Genomic DNA, 22,439 nt, shown 5'->3' with positions numbered 1-22,439 from the left:
AGCAAGAAGGCACAGAAGTTACATTACTGAGCTAAAATATAATATATACATATTTAAAACTGTTAATTAAAGGTTCTGGAGAAAATAGTGAACATAGCTAAATGTGAGGGATAAACGGTTAAAATCCTTATTTTGCAACTTAAAATGTAAAATGTTTGTATTAATAACTTTTTATATAATCTATATATATATAAATGACATGCAGCTAGATAAGAAACGCTGAGAATAACTGCTGAATGTTTTTTTTTGTGCTTTCCAGTGTTGTGAACTTAATCCAAACCCACACACATGAAATGTAAATATCCTGTTGCTCAAAATAAAATGAAATATGTTTCAACAAATTATGAACTTTAAGTTTATTGACATTATTGCATTGCGTCAAGAAAGCACATTATTTTGTGATGCATTTCTATCAACGGACCATTTAAACCTTAAATTACGTCTTGAAAAAGAACACATGCATGTGAGCAGGCACGTGCACAGATTTCGCCCCGACATGCTCGGCGGCGCTCACTAGAGACAGGGAGAGAGATACTGACAGACAGACTGACAGACAGACAGACAGACAGACAGACAGACAGGCAGAGAATTTAAAGGCAGTTTTACTGTTCTACTATTTATTTATTATTATTATTTTTAATTTCATAAATAATTTTGGCAATGGGTGCCCTTTTTTTTGGTTTGAGCACCTGCCGCCCAAAATGTCTATGCACGTGCCTGCATGTGACTGAGGTGTAATGTTTCTAAATGTCTTCTTACAGTTTTTCACAATTGTTAACACACGTTTTTCAAAACAATAACGGCTTTCTCAAAACTGCACACAGACAACTGAAAACCTCACACACAAAATGCTAAACCTGACACTCCCTTTGCAAGATGACTCTTTGCCATCAAATCTCTTACCTGTTCACAAAATGGAACTCGTGTTTTCATTTGGTACACACAGCCATATTTTCAAATGACACACACATACCATTCATTGGGAACACACAACTAAGCATTTGCTTGCACACTATCAAGCATTTACAGCACACTGAAGTGCAAAATTGAAAACACAATCATCGAAATGGAAAACACCATATGAATGAATGAGCCATTTCTCCTTTTGTAAAATGTCTCAGTGTAGGCCTACTTTTTTCATAGTCAAAAATAAAACAGCACACAAATATGCAGCATAAAAAGGTTTATTTCGGTACACACAGAGAACAGTACTGTAAGCCGGCCTGCTCACCCCTCCCCCTCCCCCTCCCCCTTCACAAAAATGAATTAGGCATCACCTCTTCCTCCTCCTCCTCCTCCTCTCACTCTTACCCCTCTCTTTCTCTGGTTGTCGATATCTTCCAAGTTCTCCATTGTTCATCAAACAACACAGAGGCTCAACAGACCTGAATGTTTAGAGATTTGAGTATTTATGTGTTGTAGGTTGATGCTTTGAGATTTTACTTGAGAAGTGTGTGCAACAACTGAACATTGTGTGTAGTGTTTTGACAACAAGGTGATGTGTAATTGACATCAGAGTGTAATGAAGGAAATCAGAGTCTAATGCAGATAAGGGAGTGTGAAGTAGTGCCAAACTGGGTAGAGCGATTGGTACATGAAGTGAAGGTTGTGCAAATTGTGCAGAATATTCGCTTTTTGTGTGTTAACAACTGAGAAAACTAATTCCTGTCTCAAACTTGGCCTACAGAACCAGTCTGAACTGGCTCAGACAAACGGCCTTAGTTCTTCTATATAAGATCCTTGCATTTGACTGTTCTCCATCTTCACTGAGATCCCTGTGACTCTCTTTGTTGATCCTTTCTGCAGAAAGCTCCTATTAAAATACACAAAGACAAATATGGTGTTCCAGCCTCTTACACATCACAGTGTGTAAAAGCCTGTCGATGTGCACAGGAAAACATTTCTCAGCAGTGACTTCCTTAAACTGTTGAGTGTGATAATTGGGGAGTAGACAGAAAAGCAACAAGAGCAGAAGTCACTTCAGAGCAGAAACAGAGAGAGAGGGAGAGAGAAAGGTAAAATACAACATTTAACTAATGCTTGACTTATATAATGTTCTGAAATGTAAAGGTTTATGTAACCATCTTTGCCTCATTCCTGGCTCTGCTGGTGAAGTGAAGGTGTGAGATGTAAATCGATTCAGAGCAGCTGCTTGTTTTCCTAAAAGAGCGACTCAAGGAAAATCCAAACGTGCAACATCCTTTATTAAGACGATGATTTCGATGGTAGACTGTCCTCTGGTTCCGTTACTGTATTTTCTGTGTCAGGTTCGTTGGAGGAAGAAGAAGAAGAAGAGATGTTTGTTCTCATCTGGGCGACTCTGCTTTTCTCTGTGAGAGTCAGTGATGCTGAGACAGGTATTCACTTTTTATTTTACTTATATGCCAACTTTATGGTTATGATGAAAATAGGTGGATTTAGTTTGCCATTAAAACAATTTGCTACTGACAAGGTTTTAATTTGGGATTAGGATTTCAACTATACATTTGTTTTCCAAAGTATTATACGTTGATTATTGGAATTCTTCTGTGTCGTGTTTGCTGACCTCATTTCATATATATATATATATATATATATATATATAAAACTGTGTAAAACTGACAGATTCACATGTTCTATTTTCTTTAAGTAGCCTTTCTTCTTTTTTTTGGTATATTTTAAAAGTTTAAATAATCTCTCTCCCTGTTTTTCTCTTAATGTTTGCATTAACAGGTTCTTCAGTGTGGGGGAAACAAAGTTGTCCGTTGACAGATTACTGTATCACTCTAGTTGAAGGAGAAATAACAGCGGAGGCCGGACTCTGTGTCGTGATACCATGCTCCTTCACTGTTCCTGAGGATATCAAAGTCTTACATGTAATTTGGTTGAAATGTGAATCGACTAAACAGAAATTGGGTTATGGAGACATGATTTTCCACAGTAACACCTTCAGCGATCAGGTTCAGTCGGAGTTTGAAGGACGAGTGTCACTGCTGGAGTCTGATGTGAGCCAGAAAAACTGCAGCATCATCGTCAATGACCTGAAGGAGTCGGACTCTGGAACATATCAACTCAGAGTTATCGCTTTACCGAAGGAAGGTTCATATAATTTCCCCCAAAGAGCAACTGTCTCTGTTCAAGGTATGAACCATCCTGCTGTATGACATGTTTGGTGTATTTGGGCCATAGGCTGCAAATAAACATGAACAACACTTCTCCATTTCCTTCCGTTGTACAAAATACGTGTGATGCCACGTTGCACTTTTGGTGTCAAAGTTTGCACAGTAGAGATGTTGTGATGTAGAGTGGTGTCAAAGTCCCGTCAGTACATGGCCTCAACCGATTGTAAGACCAGTTAAGATGTTTCATCCCGTTAAAGAAGCTAACACCAAAAAACGTATTATAAACAAACTTTCTGAAGAATTTGCAATTTAACAAACATCAGTGTGATATGATCTCCTGGAAGTGACGGAAACAGTTCTTGTGAAAAGTTCATTTGAGGTGAAGTTTGAGTTTTTGATCCATGTCCCATTTACTAACATGGAGGTGGCAACCACCAGAGGGTGATCAAGGGAATTTGGCTTCACTTTAGTGGAGCTGTCATGTCGTCAATCTTTATTCACAGTCTATGGATGGGACCTAAAGTAATTTTGGCCGTTGTTTAGCTGATGCAGATTCCTATCGTTGCACCAATTAAAAAAATGTGAATGAAGTGAATGATGACGTTCTCATCTGACTCCATTCATGAACTGGTCTCCCATCAGGTCTGAGTCAGAGGCCCACAGTGATGATTCCACCTCTGACTGAAGGACAGCTGACCACACTGACCTGCACTGCTCCTGGTCTCTGCTCTGGATCTGAACCTACATTCACCTGGAGGTGGCGAGGAGGAGGAGAGAGCGACGCTGACCTCACAGGAAACATCATGGCCTTCAAAACTGAGAACGTGGCTGCGTTCGCTAAGAGACGCAGCTCGACTCTGTCCTTCTCCCCTTCAGCTGAACATCACGGAACCAGCATCACCTGCACGGTCCTCTTCCAAGGACACGTGAGCACAGAGGAGACAGCGACTCTTAATGTGAGCTGTGAGTAGAACTACTTCATTTCTGAGGGGCTGAATTTTACAACAACTTTGTTCTTAACCACATTATATGACTGTGCAACGTGTGATTATCTATCGTAGATGTGAAGGAAGTCAGAATAACCCAAAATGTGTTAGTGAAAGCAAGAGTCTGACTCTGAAGTGCAGTGTTGAAGGTTTCCTTCAAACGTTGATCACGTGGAATAAAGTTTTTGACCAAAGCAGCAGAAATGGAACAGGAACAACTCTGCGGAAAACCACAATCAATGACTTGCTCTATTACAAAGAAGAAAGAGGAACTGCCACTCTCTCTATCTTTAATGTCACAGCAGAGCTCAGGGCTCTTGTTTCAAAGGCTTTGTCCCCCCAACTTTTTCTTAGTACATTAAATCGTATGGGCTGGACTGATGAAGAGGAGTTTAGGAGCTTCAGGAGAGGAGCTCCCTTTACCACAGATTGTTGGATCTTTTGCTCTGCAGAACTTTTACATTGACAAGAAACCTATGTAACACAGACTAGAGGGAAGAACAACAATACAATCATGAAGTGCCTTCTTTAAAGTAGATTCTGCTTCCTCTCTACAGACCCGCCCACTGAACCTATACTGTCTATGAGGTCTGAGGTCACAGGGGGTCAGACCATCAGAGTCAGTTGTACTGTTGAAAGTTTCCCACAGTCAACTCTCACCTTGATGTGGACCTACACAAATCATCAGTCTTTAATAATCACCGAAAATAATCTTTATTCACGACCCATCAACTCTCTCTCCCACGAGTTCACTGTGACTTCAGCTGATGCTGGCTGGTAATTCTGCCGTGCCAAGAACACTGAGGACTCAAAGGACAGCAAGATTGTTTCAGCTGCGGCTTTTTTTCTCAACCAAAACAGATCAAACCAAATCTACCTTTAAAAAAACTATCCATGCAAAAGTAGCTTTTCTCATGTATTTTTCTATTTAACTATTACTTCTAACATTTGAAACAATAGCACCTGAGAAATGAATGACCTAAAGTAAATGTGTCTATTTGATTAAGTTATATTGATCAGTGGTCCAATCTGACAGTTCTCTGTTTTCTTTATATTTGGTTACTGCAGACAGTCCCAACCATGTGACAGTTCAAGCCAATCCTGGTCTTGATGTGAATGAAAATGTGTTGTTGACACTGAGCTGTTCTGCCGAGTCCAACCCACCAGTGAGCTCTGTCACCTGGAGGAAGACGACTGATGGGAGAGAGGAAATTATCCAACAGACTCAGACTCAGACCTTCAGGGTGAATTCAGCCAGTCCCTCTGACAGTGGACTGTACAGCTGTGAAGCCACCAATGACATTGGAAGTGGAAAGTCACAGCCAGCTGAGGTTAAAGTCAGATGTGAGTAGAATGATGCACTTGTGATGGTGAATGGATAAACAAGGAGGATATATTCTACATTACTGTGTATAAAGTAAATACTGATCAGACGTGCTGGTTCCAAAAAGAAGAAAAAATTACTCCACAATGACAAAAACACAACAGGGTTCTTTTAACTATGGTGTAAATTAATTAATTCATTAAACTTATCCAACATTTCGTTGAACTGAAAACGTCTATTTCAACATGACTAAAGTGGCCTGTTGTCATAATTTGATTTATTTAAATAGCACTTCTCAAAACAACGTTACAAAGTGCTTCCCAAATAACCAAAAAAGTAAAAACACATCAAAATATGAATATAAATTAAAAAACAAATTAAAATTTTTTCAAAAATAACAAATAAAAGAATAAAAACTAGAAGTATGTAAATTATAGAGCGAAGTAAGATGAAAGTATTAGTTTTAGTTTTAAGCTAGTCAGGGTGTTGCAGAGCTTCAGGGTTCTTGTTTCTAAAACTCTGTTCCCAAACTTTGTCTTAGTACAAAAGCTTTGTTTATTATTTAACGACATTTCAAGTTGTTTATACTTCAAAAATCTATTTCAGATAGACTTTTTGGACAAATCATTCAATATAACGTTTAGCAAACCTGCTAAAAAAATAAGTTAAAAAAAAAAGGAACAGTAACCTTAAATCAGTGGCTGTAGTTTATTTCAAAGAGAAATTGTTGAGAAAAAAATTGGAAGTTTCACCAAGTGAATCTGAAACCTGTCTGTTTTATCCTCCCATTTAAAGTTTCATATTCTTCTCAGTCTGGCTTTAAAGATTTGTTTTGTTATTCATTTTTGCTCTTTGATGATGTTCAGAAAATGACGTTGTCTTTTCTCCTGAATTTCCCGGCTAGTTGCACACACACACATCACGGAGTCGGCAGAGAAGCAGGAGCTTGACGGGAGGAGCTCCGTGATGCTGAGCTGCTTCAGTCACAGCTTTCCCCCAGTCCAACACTACTCATGGTACAGGAAGAGTCAGGGAGAGGAGAGGATGGAACTTGTGTCCGAGCATCAAAACCACACAGTGTACTCAAACCAGTCAGGAGTCTACTACTGCATCGCACAAAATGAAGTAGATCACAGTTTGTCTGATCCCGTCCATCTGTTTGAACGTGAGTGAATTTCAAGGTCTTATAACTATGTGTTTTATTGTTCAGGAGACATGTGAGAGGTTTATATCAGATCATGTTTTCTGGTTGTCTGTCCATACGTCCTATGTTTGTGAATGTGACATCTCTAGAAGGTCTTGAGGGAATTTCTTTAAACTTAAAATGTAAATGTTCAGTGTGATTCAGGAATGAAATTATAAGAATGTGGAGGTCAAAGGTTAAGATTGTGTCCTCACAAAACTGTGAATTCACAAAGCATACTTTTGCCTTGTAAAAGCAATACCCACGTAACGCCTTGAGGGAACAAACACACAATTAGACTCAAGGAGTTAGTGATTTGATTTGGCAGTCAAAGGTCAAAGGTCAATGTCACAGTGGCCTCACAAAACACGTATCTTGTCCTCTTGAAAGTAATTTTACAAAACCGCCTTTAGAGAAATTCCTCAACTTTCAATGAGAACTCAAAACTGTGAGGTGATTAGATATCAGTGGTCAAAGGTCACAGTGGCCTCATCAGAATCTTGGTTGATGGAGGTAAACAACTACAGAATAGTATTTCTAATTCAGTCTTAAATAAATATCTGCACAAGGAATAAAGTTTAAACTAATTCTCCATGTTCACAACTCAGTGTCTATATGATGCTCTCTCTCTTCTAACCACAGGAGACTATCTGGAGAACCTGAGGTTCCTCATTGTTGCTCTACTTCTCCTGATGATTATCAGTGTAATTGTTGTAAATTTAAGGTGAATGAATAAGAAGTGCATTTGATCAAATTCAATAAATACATTTCAGAGATGGTCTGGCTTGTTTTACCACATCATGTCCCTCTATGTTTTCAGATACTGGAGGAAATCTGTTCAACAAGGAACAACAAACATCAAATCCCCTTCTGGTTTTTTGGTAATGACACATTTGTTTGATCTTAAAAATCTATTTCTAATTGACTATTTGAATATTGGAAATCATAGCAAACAGTGATTATGGAGAGTACAGGTATAAGATTCAGGATATTTAAGCCTCTGCTTCATCACTTCTGACCTGTTACAGCTGTAAAACTACTAATTCTTCTAAATACTCTAAATGATGTCATAATTTCAATAATATGTAATCAAATATGTTTTAATGGTGATATTACAAAGCCTCCAAAGTCCCAGAATGTTTTGTTAATTTTATGTTAAGAACACAAGATCCAAGGATCTGAAACAAAACAACATGTGCACATTAGATTTTAAAATGATATATAATAATCTGTCAGGATATCTCCAACCCCTCAAATTGACCATGTAGAGCTACTGCCTTCCATCTTCTATCATCAGTATTAATCTGGCTCTACAGGCAGATGTGTCTTTTACTGTTCAAGCTGTTGCTTTTCCCTCCTTGTTCTTCCGTATCCTGCCCTCACTGTTTGCCCTGTCAGTAGCTGTCTATCAGTACACTTATATCTCAGTATACTGGGACCATTATATAAAAGACAACCTGTATAGCATCCATTTTAGATCATGAATGAAGAGATTAAGTTGCTGCTTGATAATCATGTGGTTAGAGGAAACAAAACTCATCAGGAGATGAAACCTCCCCTTCACCCATTTATTCTGTGCAACAAACAAAACAATTAAATCAAGGAAAATGTCTTCAAGTCCTTAAAGAATCAGATGTGAGTCTTGTATGAACTTTATTGTGACTTACATCCAGAGAGTGTCACTCAAATAATCTATAAACTACCTCCGCTCTCATCCTAGAATGAACCAGAGAGCCTGCAGGACTATGATGACGTTAGTGATGCAGCTGCACGTGCACCAACATCTCCAAATCTATTTGACGACCACACCAGTGAAGGTGAAGTGGAGCTGAACTTTCCACAGGTGAGATTCACAGCGACGCCCCGACGTCAGACGACCAACAGAGACTCCAGCAGCTCACACCAAGATGAGAGTTAATACTCTGATGTCGGGATTTGACCTGAGATGTTCTCGTCCTGCTTTTTACAGCTACCTCGGGCCTGAGGAAGTTTATATTCACAATAAGTCATCACAGAGAGTCTGAAGAGTTCATGTGTTAAACCGTGTTGCCATTTGGAGTATTTTAAAACTAGTTAGCAAGGCACAGAAGTTACATTACTGAGCTTAAATATAATATATCAATATTTAAAACTGTTAATTAAAGGTTCTGGAGAAAATAGTGAACAAAGCTAAATGTGAGGGGTAAACGGTTAAAATCCTTATTTTGAAACTTAAAATGTAAAATTATTGTATTAATAACTTTTTATATAATCTATATATATATAAATGACATGCAGTTAGATAAGAAATGCTGAGAATCACTGCTGAATGTTTTTTTTTGTGCTTTCCAGTGTTGTGAACTTAATCCAAACCCACACACATGAAATGTAAATATCCTGTTGCTCAAAATAAAATGAAATATGTTGGAACAAATGATGAACTTTAAGTTTATTGACATTATTGTTGGATTTGTGAACATGTCACAGTGTGAAAGAGTTTCGGGAACATGCATGTACACACAAAATGCATTGCGTCAAGAAAGCACATTATTTTGTGATGCATTTCTATCAACGGACCATTTAAACCTTAAATTACGTCTTGAAAAAGAACACATGCATGTGAGCAGGCACGTGCACAAATTTCGCCCCGACATGCTCGGCGGCACTCACTAGAGACAGGGAGAGAGATACTGACAGACAGACAGACAGACAGGCAGAGAATTTAAAGGCAGTTTTACTGTTCTACTATTTATTTATTATTATTATTTTTAATTTCATAAATAATTTTGGCAATGGGTGCCCTTTTTTTTGGTTTGAGCACCTGCCGCCCAAAATGTCTATGCACGTGCCTGCATGTGACTGAGGTGTAAAGTTTCTAAATGTCTTCTTACAGTTTTTCACAATTGTTAACACACGTTTTTCAAAACAATAACGGCTTTCTCAAAACTGCACACACAAAACTGAAAACCTCACACACAAAATTCTAAACCTGACACTCCCTTTGCAAGATGACTCTTTCCATCAAATCTCTTATCTGTTCACAAAATGGAACTCGTGTTTTCATTTGGTACACACAGCCATATTTTCAAATGACACACACATACCATTCATTGGGAACACACAACTAAGCATTTGCTTGCACACTACCAAGCATTTACAGCACACTGAAGTGCAAAATTGAAAACACAATCATTAAAATGGAACACACCATATGAATGAATGAGCCATTTCTCCTTTTGTAAAATGTCTCAGTGTAAGCCTACTTTTTTCATAGTCAAACATAAAACAGAACACAAATATGCAGCATAAAAAGGTTTATTTCGGTACACACAGAGAACAGTACAGTTCTGTAAACCGGCCTACTCAACCCCCCCCCCCCTTCACAAAAATTACAGTTTTTCACAATCGTTAACACACGTTTTTCAAAACAATAACGGCTTTCTCAAAACTGCACCCAGAAAACTAAAAACCTCACACACACAATGCTGACAGGCCTCGACACTCACGTCCCAGATGACAACGTGATTGATCCACTGTGGGTCATCTACCTGGTCAGGTGGTACCAGCAGGTCATGCAGGCCATCCAGGAAGATGAGGAGACGGGCAGCGTTATAGGCCCCTAGGTGGGGATGACGGTGTAAGACCCCATGGGGATTCATTGCAGCACACATTGTGATGTTCCCACCACGCTGGCCGGGGACCTCAACAATGGCCCGCTGGCCAATGACGTTTCTGCCCCGTCGCCTCCTCTTCACCAGGTTGAATCCCACCTCATCAATAAAGATGTACTGGTACAACACATGAGCTGTGTCATGCTCCTGGATCAGCATGAGAATGCAAGTTACAGTATGGACACAGAGAGGTCCACACAGTGGGCTACAGTGAGACACTGTAGAAAAGGAACAATATTGGCTTACAGGTACAATACATGCATGTGTCAGTGCTGAATGTTGGTACTTACAAGCACAAACTCTCACTGTAACTCCTTGATGCCTGTGTTCCGTTCTAATAGGACCCTGAACACTTGTTTCATCAGCATGGCAGTCCTATGAAGAATACGCTCCAATGACGGTCTGGACGTTTCTAAATGTAGCATGGTCAGCCAGGATCCTAGTTTTAATTTGTCTGAGTGTGATAGAGTTGTTCTCACGAACCATATCTACAGTTACAGTTTCCTGTTCGGCTGTGAAAATGCTGTGAAATTGCTCAACAGACCTGAATGCTTAGAGATTTGAGTATTTGTGTGTTGTAGGTTGATGCTTTGAGATTTTACTTGAGAAGTGTGTGCAACAACTGAACATTGTGTGTAGTGTTTTGACAACAAGGTGATGTGTAATTGACATCAGAGTGTAATGAAGGAAAGTCAGAGTCTAATGCAGATAAGGGAGTGTGAAGTAGTGCCAAACTGGGTCGAGCGATTGGTACATGAAGTGAAGGTTGTGCAAATTGTGCAGAATTTTCGCTTTTTGTGTGTTAACAACTGAGAAAACTAATTCCTGTCTCAATCTTGGCCTACAGAACCAGTCTGAACTGGCTCGGACAAACGGCCTTAGTTCTTCTATATAAGATCCTTGCATTTGACTGTTCTCCATCTTCACTGAGATCCCTGTGACTCTCTTTGTTGATCCTTTCTGCAGAAAGCTCCTATTAAAATAAACAAAGACAAATATGGTGTTCCAGCCTCTTACACATCACAGTGTGTAAAAGCCTGTCGATGTGCACAGGAAAAACATTTCTCAGCAGTGACTTCCTTAAACGGTTGAGTGTGATAATTGGGGAGTAGACAGAAAAGCAACAAGAGCAGAAGTCACTTCAGAGCAGAAACAGAGAGAGAGGGAGAGAGAAAGGTAAAATACAACATTTAACTAATGCTTGATTTATATAATGTTCTGAACTGTAAAGGTTTATGTAACCATCTTTGCCACATTCCTGGCTTTGCTGGTGAAGTGAAGGTGTGAGATGTAAATCGATTCAGAGCTGCTGCTTGTTCTCCTAAAAGAGCGACTCAAGGAAAATCTGAACAGGCAGCATCCTTTATTAAGACGATGATTTCGATGGTAGACTGTCCTCTGGTTCCGTTACTGTATGTTCTGTGTCAGGTTCGTTGGAGGAAGAAGAAGAAGAAGAGATGTTTGTTCTCATCTGGGCGACTCTGCTTTTCTCTGTGAGAGTCAGCGATGCTGAGACAGGTATTCACTTATTATTTTACTTATATGCCAACTTTATAGTTATGAAGAGAATAGGTGGAAATAGTTTGCCATTAAAAAGATTTGCTACTGACAAGGTTTAATTTGGGATTAGGATTTCAACTATACATTTGTTTTCCAAAGTATTATACGTTGATTATTGGAATTCCTCTGTGTCGTGTTTGCTGACCTCATTTCATATATATATATATATATATATATATATATATATATATATATATATATAAACTGTGTAAAACTGACAGATTCACATGTTCTATTGTTTTTTAAGTAGCCTTTCTTCTTTTTTGGTATATTTTTAAAGTTTAAATAATCTCTCTCCCTGTTTTTCTCTTAATGTTTGCATTAACAGGTTCTTCAGTGTGGGGGAAACAAAGTTGTCCGTTGACAGATTACTGTATCACTCTAGATGAAGGAGAAATAACAGCGGAGGCCGGACTCTGTGTCGTGATACCATGCTCCTTCACTGTTCCTGAGGATATCAAAGTCTTACATATAGTTTGGTTTAAATGTGAATCGACCAAACAGAGATGTGGTGGTGGAGACAGGATTTTCCACAGTAACACCTTCAGCGATAAGGTTCAGTCGGAGTTTAAAGGACGAGTGTCACTGCTGGAGTCTGATGTGAGCCAGAAAAACTGCAGCATCATCGTCAATGACCTGAAGGAGTCGGACTCTGGAACATATCAACTCAGAGTTAACACTTTACCGAGTTCAGGTTCATTTTCCAAATTCTCCCAAAGAGCAACTGTCTCTGTTAAAGGTATGAACCATCCTGCTGTATGACATGTTTGGTGTTTTGGGGCCATAGGCTGCAAATAAACATGAACGACACTTCTCCATTTCCTTCCGTTGTACAAAATACGTGTGATGCCACGTTGCACTTTTGGTGTCAAAGTTTGCACAGTAGAGATTTTGGGATGTAGGGTGGTGTCAAAGTCCTGTCAGTTCATGGGCTCAACCGATTGTAAGACCAATTAAGATGTTTCATCCCGTTACAGAGGCTCACACCAAAAAACGTATTAGAAACAAACTTTCTGAAGAATTTGCAATTTAACAAACATCAGTGTGATATGATCTCCTGGAAGTGACGGAAACAGTTCTTGTGAAAAGTTCATTTGAGGTGAAGTTTGAGTTTTTGATCCATGTCCCATTTACTAACATGGAGATGGCAACCACCAGAGGGTGATCAGGGGAATTTGGCTTCACTTTAGTGGAGCTGTCATGTCGTCCATCTTTATTCACAGTCTATGGGTGGGACATAAAGTAATTTTGGCCGTTGTTTAGCTGATGCAGATTCCTATCGTTGCCCCATTTAAAAAAATGTGAATGAAGGGAATGATGACGTTCTGATCTGACTCCATTCATGAACTGGTCTCCCATCAGGTCTGAGTCAGAGGCCCACAGTGATGATTCCACCTCTGACGGAAGGACAGCCGACCACACTGACCTGCACTGCTCCTGGTCTCTGCTCTGGATCTGAACCTGCATTCACCTGGAGGTGGCGAGGAAGAGGAGAGAGCGACGCTGACCTCACAGGAAACATCACGGCCTTCAAAACTGAGAACGTGGCTGAGTTCGCTAAGAGAAGCAGCTCGACTCTGTCCTTCTCCCCTTCAGCTGAACATCACAGAACCAACATCACCTGCATGGTCCTCTTCCAAGGACACGTGAGCACAGAGGAGACGGCGACTCTGAGTGTGAGCTGTGAGTAGAAACTACTTCATTTCTGAGGGGCTGATTTTACAACAGGAAACTTTGTGCTTTAACCAAATTATATGACTGTGCAACGTCTGTTTATCTATCGTAGATGTGAAGGAAGTCAGATTAACCCAAAATGTGTTAGTGAGGGCGAGACTCTGACTCTGAAGTGAAGTGTTGAAGGTTTCCTTCCATCGCGGATCACGTGGACTAAAGTTTTTGATCAAAGCAGCAGAAATGGAACAGGAACAACTCTGCGGAAAACCACAATCAATGACTTGCTCTATTACAAAGAAGAAAGAGGAACTGCCACTCTCTCTATCTTTAATGTCACAGCAGAGCTCAGGGCTCTTGTTTCAAGGGCTTTGTCCCCCAACTTTTTCTTAGTACATTAAATCGTATGGGCTGGACTGATGAAGAGGAGTTTCTACTATTTCAACATGACTTAAGTGTCCTGTTAAGTGTTCATAACTTGATTTATTTAAATAGCTCTTCTAAAAACAACGTTACAAAGTGCTCCCGATATAACATATATAGTAACAACACATCAAAATATGAAGATACATTTAATAACAATTAAAAATGTCTCGTAATTCACCTGGTCTTGATGTGAAGGAAAATGTGTTGTTGACACTGAGGGAAGAAAAACAATAAAATCATAATGTTCCTTCTTTGAAGAAGATTCTGAGTGTTTCAGCTGCAGCTTTATGTTTTAAACAAACAAATCAGAAAAAATCTTCCATAAAAAAAATTGTCAATGCAGCAGAAAAATCTTCTCATGTATTTTCTCAGTGATCCAGTTTTTTCATTAATTTGTACTTCTGATAGTTGAAACAACAGCACATCAGGAATATATAACCGTAAGAACTTAAATAATATATTCTACATTACTGTGTATAAAGTAAATACTGATCAGACCTGCTGGTTCCAAAAAGAAGAACAAATTACTCCACAATATGATGTCATTCAAAATAAGGTTTAGCAAACCTGATCAGAAATAAGTAGAAAAATTGAACACTTACCTAAAATCAGTGGCTGTTAGGGTTAACCCTTTGCTAGGAAGAGAAATTGCTGAGAGAAAAATTGAAAGTTTCATCAGGAGAATCTAAAGCCCGTTCCTTTTTATCTTTTATTGTTTCAATGCCCATTAACTGGTGTGAAAATACGTTTCACATTCTTCTCAGTCTGGTTTTAAAGAGCAGCAATAATGTCACTTCACTTGTTGTGTTATTCATGTTTGATCTTTGATGATGTTCAGAAAATGACGTTGTCTTTTCTCCTGAATTTCCCGGCTAGTTTCTCCAAAACACACACACATCACGGAGTCGGCAGAGAAGCAGGAGCTTGACGGGAGGAGCTCCGTGATGCTGAGCTGCTTCAGTCACAGCTTTCCCCCAGTCCAACACTACTCATGGTACAGGAAGAGTCAGGGAGAGGAAAAGGATGAACTTGTGTCCGATCATCAAAACCACACAGTGTACTCAAACCAGTCAGGAGTCTACTACTGCATCGCACAAAATGAAGTAGATCAAAGTTTGTCTGATCCCGTCCATCTGTTTGAACGTGAGTGGATTTCAAGGTCTTATAACTGTGTGTTTTATTGCTCAGGAGACATGTGGGAGGTTTATATCAGATCATGTTTTCTGGTTGTCCATCTGTACGTCCCATTTCCTACGTCCTTCGCACAAACACACAATAAGAATCAAGGAGTAAATGATTTGATTTCGGTAGCCAAAGGTGAAGCTCGATATGATGCTCTCTCTCTTTTAGCCACAGGAAACTCTCTGCACATCCTGAAGTTCATCCTTCCTGCTCTATTTGTCCTGATGATTATCATTTTAATCGTCATAGTTTTAAGGTGAATGAATAAGAAGTGAATTTGATTAAATAAATACATTTCAGAGATGGTCTGGCATGTGTAACCACATCATGTCCCTCTATGTTTTCAGACTCAGGAGGAAAAAATCTATTCAACAAGGAACAACAAACATCAAATCCCCTTCTGGTTTTTCGGAGCAGTTGAGTCGTCCAGATGCCCCTGAACACCAGCCTCTTCCAGAGAGCACGTAAGACCACACCCACTCAACACACTGTCCCCACCCAGGACAAGGATCATCATGTGGGACAGAGTCAGACATGGACTGCTGCTCATGCTATAGTCAAAGCATCCATTTATTTTCTATATCCTCCGACATGAATAGCACAATGAAAGTCTGCCCTGTTATTTATAATAGTCATTCACTCTGTATGCATATGTTTATTCTTACATATCTTTTATATTCCACAGGCCTCCGACCGACATCAACCTTGTTTACAGCCTTTTGAATCTGCCCCAGGTGAGTCCCAGGTTGAGACAACACTTTGAACTAGAAAACAATAAGTTAAAACAGTCTTTAAACAGAGACTTTAGTAAAACTCAAGAAGATTTATATTAAAAAGAGTTTAATTCAAAGTGTCTAGTCATGGTGGCCTGTTGTCAGAACCGTGTCGTAGCACAATAGATTTTTTAATTATTTAACAACCAGTTGTTGAAACTTCAACATTTATATCTAATTGGCTTTATGTATATTGAAATCGTAGGAAACAGTGATTAAGGAGACTACAGGTCTAAGATTCAGGATATTTAAGCCTCTGCCTCATCACTTCTAACCTTTTACAGCTGTAAAACTACTGATTCTTCTAAATACTCTAAAGCAGGGGTTTTCAACTGGTTATGTCCCAGGGACCTTCATTCTGACTAGAAAGTAACCCGCGGCCACCTGATGTGCCTACGTGCGTACGTGTGTGTGCTTGCGTGTGGATAGAAGGAAGTTTTAACATTTGGTTTTCCATGTTGGTTTAATTTAAAAACCTCAAACAAATCTAGATATATCTACTTAACAAATCTAGAAAAATCTCTGTAAAAAACAACAAAAATGGTTGATTTTCAGTGCTTACGAATTGAAAACAAAATTAAAATGCAGTTTGTAGTTGTACTGCATCTCAGAACCATATGTACATCAATATGTAACGTTCATGACTTAAATGTACAGACATGTAGCTGACATGTTGAGAGAACGTTAAAGTAACGGTGATCAATAACAATCATGGTTTGTGCCAACTGTAGGGGCGTGCTTAGGCCCGATTAAAGCTGGTCTATTCATTCTGTTGGGAGAACTCTCCTAAGAAATTGTTTCTCAACCAGCGAATGTGGTAAAGTTGACTGTTATTGCAATTAATTGTTTTGGCTATTATGCCAATTCATTTTTCTCATTACAAAGTATTTTTTTCCGCTCTTTTGTTTTATTTAATATTGTCATTATTAATGCTGCCCTTTTGGGCCTTCTTTTTGGGAAAACAAAAATTCCCATCACACAAACTACATCTCCAACACCTCCTGAGAGTTTTTCTACCTAGGTCAACCGCTCTTGTACATCTCTCTTTAACACGCATGCACAGGGGAAAACTACCTGCAGTTTCTAGCCTCAAGCCGGTTTCAAGGGTCCCCTCATCACCTTTATATTATTTTAGATATATTTTTCTTATTTTAGATATTTTTCATGATATTCAAGAGTAATCTGGAAATGTGTTGAAATATCAAAGTTAATTTTGCAGACCCCCTGCAATGCCGTCACGGACCACCAGGGGGCCGCGGACCCCTGGTTGAAAACCCCTGCTCTAAAGTCATAATTTCAATCATATGTTATCAAATATGTTTTAATGGTGATATTACAAAGCATCCAAAGTCCCAGAATCTGTTATTTGTTTTATTTTGAGAACACACGATGCAAGGATCTGAAACAAGACAACAACATGTGCACATCATTTTTAAAAATTATGAATAAATAATCTATCATGATATCTTCAACCCCTCAAATTGACCATGTAGAGCTACTGCCTTCCATCTTCTATCATCAGTATTAATCTGGCTCTACAGGCAGATGTGTCTTGTACTGTTCAAGCTGTTGCTTTTCCCTCCTTGTTCTTCCATATCCTGCCCTCACTGTTTGCCCTGTCAGTAGTTTTCTATCAGTACACTTATATCTCAGTATACTGGGGCCAGTGATGAAAAGACAACCTGTACAGCATCCATTTTAGAGCCTGAATGAAGAGATTCAGTTGCTGCTTGATAATCACTGATGTTTTCTGGCTGCATCTGCTCAGGCTGCCTCTGCACAAAACCACACAAGACGGCAAGCTGGAAACACAGAGGAGGATTCTGTCAACTACGCTCCTCTGAACTTTAAGAATAATCTGAAGTGAGAATTTAATCTTTGTGATACAATACCAGAACAACAAAGTCGTTATTAATCAGCACATGTCATGTTGATATTTGTTTTTCAAGGAAGAAGCAAAGAAAGGTGGAAGAAGACTCTGTGTATGCGAAGGTTTCCAAGCCAACACGAGTTAAAAAGGTCAGGAACCGTGACCTCTCATTTCTTTATATCAGTCTCTATATTTTGCTATTAGGTGAATTTAATCCAGAAATTGTAGCACAAATAAACTTTAAACTACCTTCACTCTCATCCTAGAAGGAACCAGAGATCCTGCAGGACTATGAAAACATTAGTGATGCAGCTGCACGTACACCAACATCTTCAAATCTATTTGACGACCACACCAGTGAAGGTGAAGTGGAACTGAACTTTCCACAGGTGAGATTCACAGCGACGCCCCGACATCAGACGACCAACAGAGACTCCAGCAGCTCACACCAAGATGAGAGTCTTTACTCTAACGTCAGGATTTGACCCGAGATGTTCTCGTCCTGCTTTTTACAGCTACCTCGGGCCTGAGGAAGTTTATATTCACAATAAGTCATCACAGAGAGTCTGAAGAGTTCATGTGTTAAACCGTGTTGCCATTAGGAATATTTTAAAAGAAGTTAGCAAGAAGGCACAGAAGTTACATTACTTTTTTGGAAATATTTTATTTTCAGTTTTATATGTAATGTGTACAAACAAACATATCAGTATACAAACAGTATAGAGACATAACAAAGGACAACAAAGGACAAAGTGCCCCCCGCCCCCCTTAAAAAAAAAAAAAAAAAAAAAAAGGTCAGTGTTCAAGGTCAATACAAACAACTACATTAAGTATTTGGTGTAAGAGATGTACCAATATGGTCTAAATATGGCTGCCAAATTTTCAAAAAGGTGTTATATCGTTTTCTGAGACAATAAGTGATTTTTTCCAGGGGGATGCAACTATTCATCTCAACAGACCACCTGTCAATAAGAAGAGGGGAGTCAGATTTCCATGACACTGCAATGCACTTCTTAGCCACACATAGAGCAACTTCAATGAATTTGAGTTGTGCATTGGTTAGAGAACGGCGAATACTTGTTAAGTTCCCCAATAAACAAAATTCAGGGTCCACTGGAATATTTACTCCCGTGATCCTGGTTAAAGTGGAGCAGATATCATGCCAGAAAGGCCTAACTTTCATACACAGCCAGGTACAATGCAAAAAGGAACCAACTTCAGTATCACATCTAAAGCACATTTCTGACAGGTTAGATTTGAATGAGTGTAATTTTTCTGGGGTAAAATATAATTGATGTAGAGTATTATAGTTAATCAATCTGTAACGGGCATTGATAATAGTTGACAAGCTGTTTTGACATAGTTCTGTCCAAAGTTGTTCTTCAATTGTAACATTGAGATCTGACTCCCACTTCATTCTAGACTTATGCACACCTGGTTTTGGGCCTTCATTCAACAATAGGCGGTACATTTTAGAAATAAATTTATGTGTGTTCCCATCACAAAGAAATCTTTCAACATCATTCATAACAGTAATTTCAGGACCCAAATTAGCCCTCAAAAAGGATCTTAATTGGAGATAACAGAAAAAGGTCTGATTGGGCAAACTATATTTCCTCTTCAGGTGTTCAAATGGCATGAAAAGTCTTTTGTCGAAGCAATCTTTCAAGTGTTGGATTCCCTTATGGTGCCATCTGTCCAGAATCTTATTATCAAGAGTCATGGGTATAAGTTCATTTTGCTTTAAAGGTGTTTTAGGTGACAGCCCCACCCTCAATCCAAGACCTTTGTGAACCTCATACCACATTTTTATCAGATGCCTCAATATAGGGTTATCTGTCCTGTTGTTTACAGTTCTAGAATTGTGCTTATAAAAGAAGTCACTGCGGACCTTTTCATTCAGGGGGTGCAATCCGATTTGTGTCCAAGAAGGGGCGTCGCTGCCCTCAAAAAAGGCTGAGATGAACCTCAGTTGAGCTGCCAGGTAGTAGTTTTTAAAACTTGGCAGTCGAAGTCCCCCCGAGCCATAGTCCCATGTTAGCTTCTCCATAGATATCCGGGGTGTTTTACAATTCCATAAAAATTGCCTGACGTATCTATTGAGAGCTTTGAAGAATGATTTTGGCAATGGAATGGGTAGGGATTGAAACAGATATTGCAATCTCGGTTGTATATTCATTTTAATACAACTCACTCTTCCAATCAAAGTGAGAGGCAAGCCCATCCATCTACGTAAATCATCTTCAATCCTACTGAGCAGTGGGAGGTAATTCAGTTTGTACAGGTTTTTGAGGTTGTTGTCTACAAATATACCAAGGTATTTTATACCATCCATAGGCCATCTAAATTGACTTGTTCGCTGGAGTTCGGAGTGATCAAAATTTGTCAATGGAATAATTTCACTTTTTTCCAAATTCACCTTATAGCCTGAAACACTACTATAAGTAGTTAATACAGTTTGTAATTTGGAAAGAGAGTTATCAGGGTCTTTTAAGTACAGAATAACATCATCTGCAAACAAATTAATTTTATGAACTGCCTGACCCACCTGAAAGCCTTTTATATCAGGATCTTCTCTAATTGCTTCAGCCAAAGGCTCAATTGCTAAGACAAAAAGTGCTGGAGACAAAGGGCATCCCTGTCGACTTGATCTGCTTAAAGGGAATGTAGATGAAATCTGTCCATTGGTGCTGATTTTTGCCTGGGGTTTATGATATAGAGTTTGAACCCAACTAATAAATAATTGACCGAACCCAAACTTGGCTAACACTTTAAATAAGTATGGCCACTCTAGCCTATCAAAGGCCTTCTCAGCATCTAAAGCCACAGCTATACTGGGTTCCTTTTCAGATTTTGTTAAGTGAACAATATTAAAAAGCCTACACAGGTTATTAGCTGAGGAACGCTTTGAAATAAAGCCACACTGGTCTGGATTTATTAGTTGCGGCAGGTATTGGCCGAGTCTGTTAGCCAGGGCCTTGAAAATTAATTTATAATCTGTATTTAACAATGAAATCGGCCAATATGAAGAGCATTTCAAAGGATCTCTACTTTTTTTGTGAATAACAGTAATTATGGCTGTAGAGAATGACTCAGGGAGTGTTGAAGTTACATTACTGAGCTAAAATATAACATATCAATATTTAAAACTGTTAATTAAAGGTTCTGGAGAAAATAGTGAACAAAGCTAAATGTGAGGGATAAACGGTTAAAATCCTTATTTTGAAACTTAAAATGTAAATAATGTGAGTGTAAAATGATTGTATTAATAACTTTTTATATAATCTATATATACATAAATTACATGCAGTTAGACAAGAAATGCTGAGAATCACTTCTGAATTATTTTTTTTGTGCTTTCCAGTGTTGTGAACTTAATCCAAACGCACACACCTGAAATGTAAATATCCTGTTGCTCAAAATAAAATGAAATATGTTGGAACAAATTATGAAATTTCTTTCTTTGTATTCAACAGCACAGTTATATAACACCAATACTGCCCTGAGTGGGAACAGTGGGAACACTGGTCCTTGTCTCTCATCATCACCACCTTTCTGTCTTTCTCTCTTGGGCTTGACTTCAGCCTCTTGTTCCTTCCCAAAGGAAAGTGTGTCTGAAGAAATCTCTTCATTTGAGTCTCAGTGAAGAAACACAACAACCCAGCTCACATATTTACATTGTTACAGTGCAGAGTAGATTCTGTCCATCAATTCACTGATTGGCCTTGTGTTGTAAGAGTAGAGCTTCAATGTGTTAGAGAGAGAGAGAGAGAGAGAGAGAGAGAGAGAGAGAGAGAGAGAGAGAGAGAGAGAGAGAGAGAATAAAGATGGACAAGGTCAGTTACAGTGTGTTGGAAAATAAATACAACAGCTTCTCTGTTATTTCTCTACTGCTGCAGAAAGTGAAGGGTGTGAACCCTGAAGTGAGAAGCGGCTTCAGCCCGGGAGGAGAACTGACATCTCCCCTGTACGTCACCGACTCCGGTCTGGAGGTCGAGCAGGAGACGTTAACACTACGTTACCTTGTATATTTACCAGAAGATGATCCACTCCACCTCCTACTCACTCACCCACCGCCCACATACTCACATTTTTAAATAATACCGAGGTCCGGACCTGCATGGAGCTGATTAAGTTACTTCAGATGAAGGTATTTGTCTGGGTCATGCTCTCCTGAACAACTAAAGACATGTGAAGGGTCATAAGTTGTGGAAGGGCAGTCTGTTGGACGACTTGGGCAAAGACCTTCCAGAGATCCGAGCCCAAGCCCTTCTCTTGGCTCTCCCGACGCTCACCTCAGCCCTGGTCACCCAGAAAAAGGAGGCCTTCAAAGCTCCACGATGGGCCTCTGCGTCGCTATCTGTTGGGATGTCTGCCGTTCCCGTCCCCCTGGTGGCTTCTATGGTGGACTCGTGAGTAGCGGTGTGGATCCTGACAAAAGCTCAGTTATCTCTGTGCCTGGATGACAAATCAGTCGAGCGACTGGCCCGGCAGCGAGGCGTGGAACCCCCGAGACTTAAAGGGCTGCGGACCTGTGTGCTGTCAGGGGAGGTTACCAAAGGGGAAGTGAAGCGGCGGCTGGCGGCAGCAGAACAGGACTTGGCCACGGTGTCGTCAAAGCTGGTGGAGACGGCCATGCCCAGACACGCCTGTTAAGCCAGCTGCTCCTTCACAGCCATGCTGCAAGCTCTGAACGGCGCCATTGATGAAATG

General features: G+C 39.5%; 3 protein-coding genes and 1 long non-coding RNA gene across 4 annotated transcripts; all 4 read left to right on the top strand.

Annotated features, from left to right (window-relative positions):
• The first annotated feature begins 2,010 nt into the window (after positions 1-2,010).
• LOC128449689 (sialic acid-binding Ig-like lectin 14) lies at positions 2,011-3,295 on the top strand. Its single transcript, XM_053432969.1, has 2 exons — positions 2,011-2,357; positions 2,713-3,295. The coding sequence occupies exons 1-2, from the start codon at positions 2,297-2,299 to the stop codon at positions 3,141-3,143; spliced, it is 492 nt and encodes a 163-aa protein (XP_053288944.1). The 5' UTR covers positions 2,011-2,296; the 3' UTR covers positions 3,144-3,295.
• A 454-nt stretch (positions 3,296-3,749) lies between these two features.
• On the top strand, positions 3,750-6,584 carry LOC128449191 (B-cell receptor CD22). The gene is made up of 3 exons (XM_053432244.1): positions 3,750-4,064; positions 5,156-5,431; positions 6,316-6,584. Exons 1-3 carry the CDS (start codon positions 3,767-3,769, stop codon positions 6,582-6,584), a joined length of 843 nt encoding a protein of 280 aa, XP_053288219.1. The 5' UTR covers positions 3,750-3,766.
• Positions 6,585-11,423: 4,839 nt separating this feature from the next.
• On the top strand, positions 11,424-14,275 carry LOC128449688 (sialic acid-binding Ig-like lectin 14). Its single transcript, XM_053432967.1, has 3 exons — positions 11,424-11,762; positions 12,133-12,543; positions 13,167-14,275. Exons 1-3 carry the CDS (start codon positions 11,702-11,704, stop codon positions 13,493-13,495), a joined length of 801 nt encoding a protein of 266 aa, XP_053288942.1. The 5' UTR covers positions 11,424-11,701; the 3' UTR covers positions 13,496-14,275.
• A 3,447-nt stretch (positions 14,276-17,722) lies between these two features.
• Positions 17,723-21,172, top strand: LOC128449687 (uncharacterized). Its single transcript, XR_008339897.1, has 2 exons — positions 17,723-17,875; positions 17,993-21,172. It is a non-coding gene; the product is annotated as an uncharacterized LOC128449687 (long non-coding RNA).
• The last annotated feature ends 1,267 nt before the right edge of the window (positions 21,173-22,439 follow it).

The sequence above is a fragment of the Pleuronectes platessa genome, chromosome 10 (assembly GCF_947347685.1).
Source record: "Pleuronectes platessa chromosome 10, fPlePla1.1, whole genome shotgun sequence".
NCBI classification, from domain to species: Eukaryota; Metazoa; Chordata; class Actinopteri; order Pleuronectiformes; family Pleuronectidae; genus Pleuronectes; species Pleuronectes platessa.
This window is presented reverse-complemented; position numbering and strand designations above follow the sequence as displayed.

What these genes read in the sequence shown, in the direction of transcription:
- LOC128449689 (XM_053432969.1), top strand. Translation starts at nt 2,297, where the DNA reads ATGTTTGTTCTCATCTGGGCGACTCTGCTTTTCTCTGTGAGAGTCAGT. An exon ending in AGTCAGTGATGCTGAGACAG is followed by an intron (nt 2,358 to 2,712) that starts GTATTCACTTTT and finishes TTGCATTAACAG; the next exon opens with GTTCTTCAGTGTGGGGGAAA.
- LOC128449191 (XM_053432244.1), top strand. Translation starts at nt 3,767, where the DNA reads ATGATTCCACCTCTGACTGAAGGACAGCTGACCACACTGACCTGCACT. An exon ending in AGCGACTCTTAATGTGAGCT is followed by an intron (nt 4,065 to 5,155) that starts GTGAGTAGAACT and finishes TGGTTACTGCAG; the next exon opens with ACAGTCCCAACCATGTGACA. An exon ending in AGCTGAGGTTAAAGTCAGAT is followed by an intron (nt 5,432 to 6,315) that starts GTGAGTAGAATG and finishes TTTCCCGGCTAG; the next exon opens with TTGCACACACACACATCACG.
- LOC128449688 (XM_053432967.1), top strand. Translation starts at nt 11,702, where the DNA reads ATGTTTGTTCTCATCTGGGCGACTCTGCTTTTCTCTGTGAGAGTCAGC. An exon ending in AGTCAGCGATGCTGAGACAG is followed by an intron (nt 11,763 to 12,132) that starts GTATTCACTTAT and finishes TTGCATTAACAG; the next exon opens with GTTCTTCAGTGTGGGGGAAA. An exon ending in AGCAACTGTCTCTGTTAAAG is followed by an intron (nt 12,544 to 13,166) that starts GTATGAACCATC and finishes GTCTCCCATCAG; the next exon opens with GTCTGAGTCAGAGGCCCACA.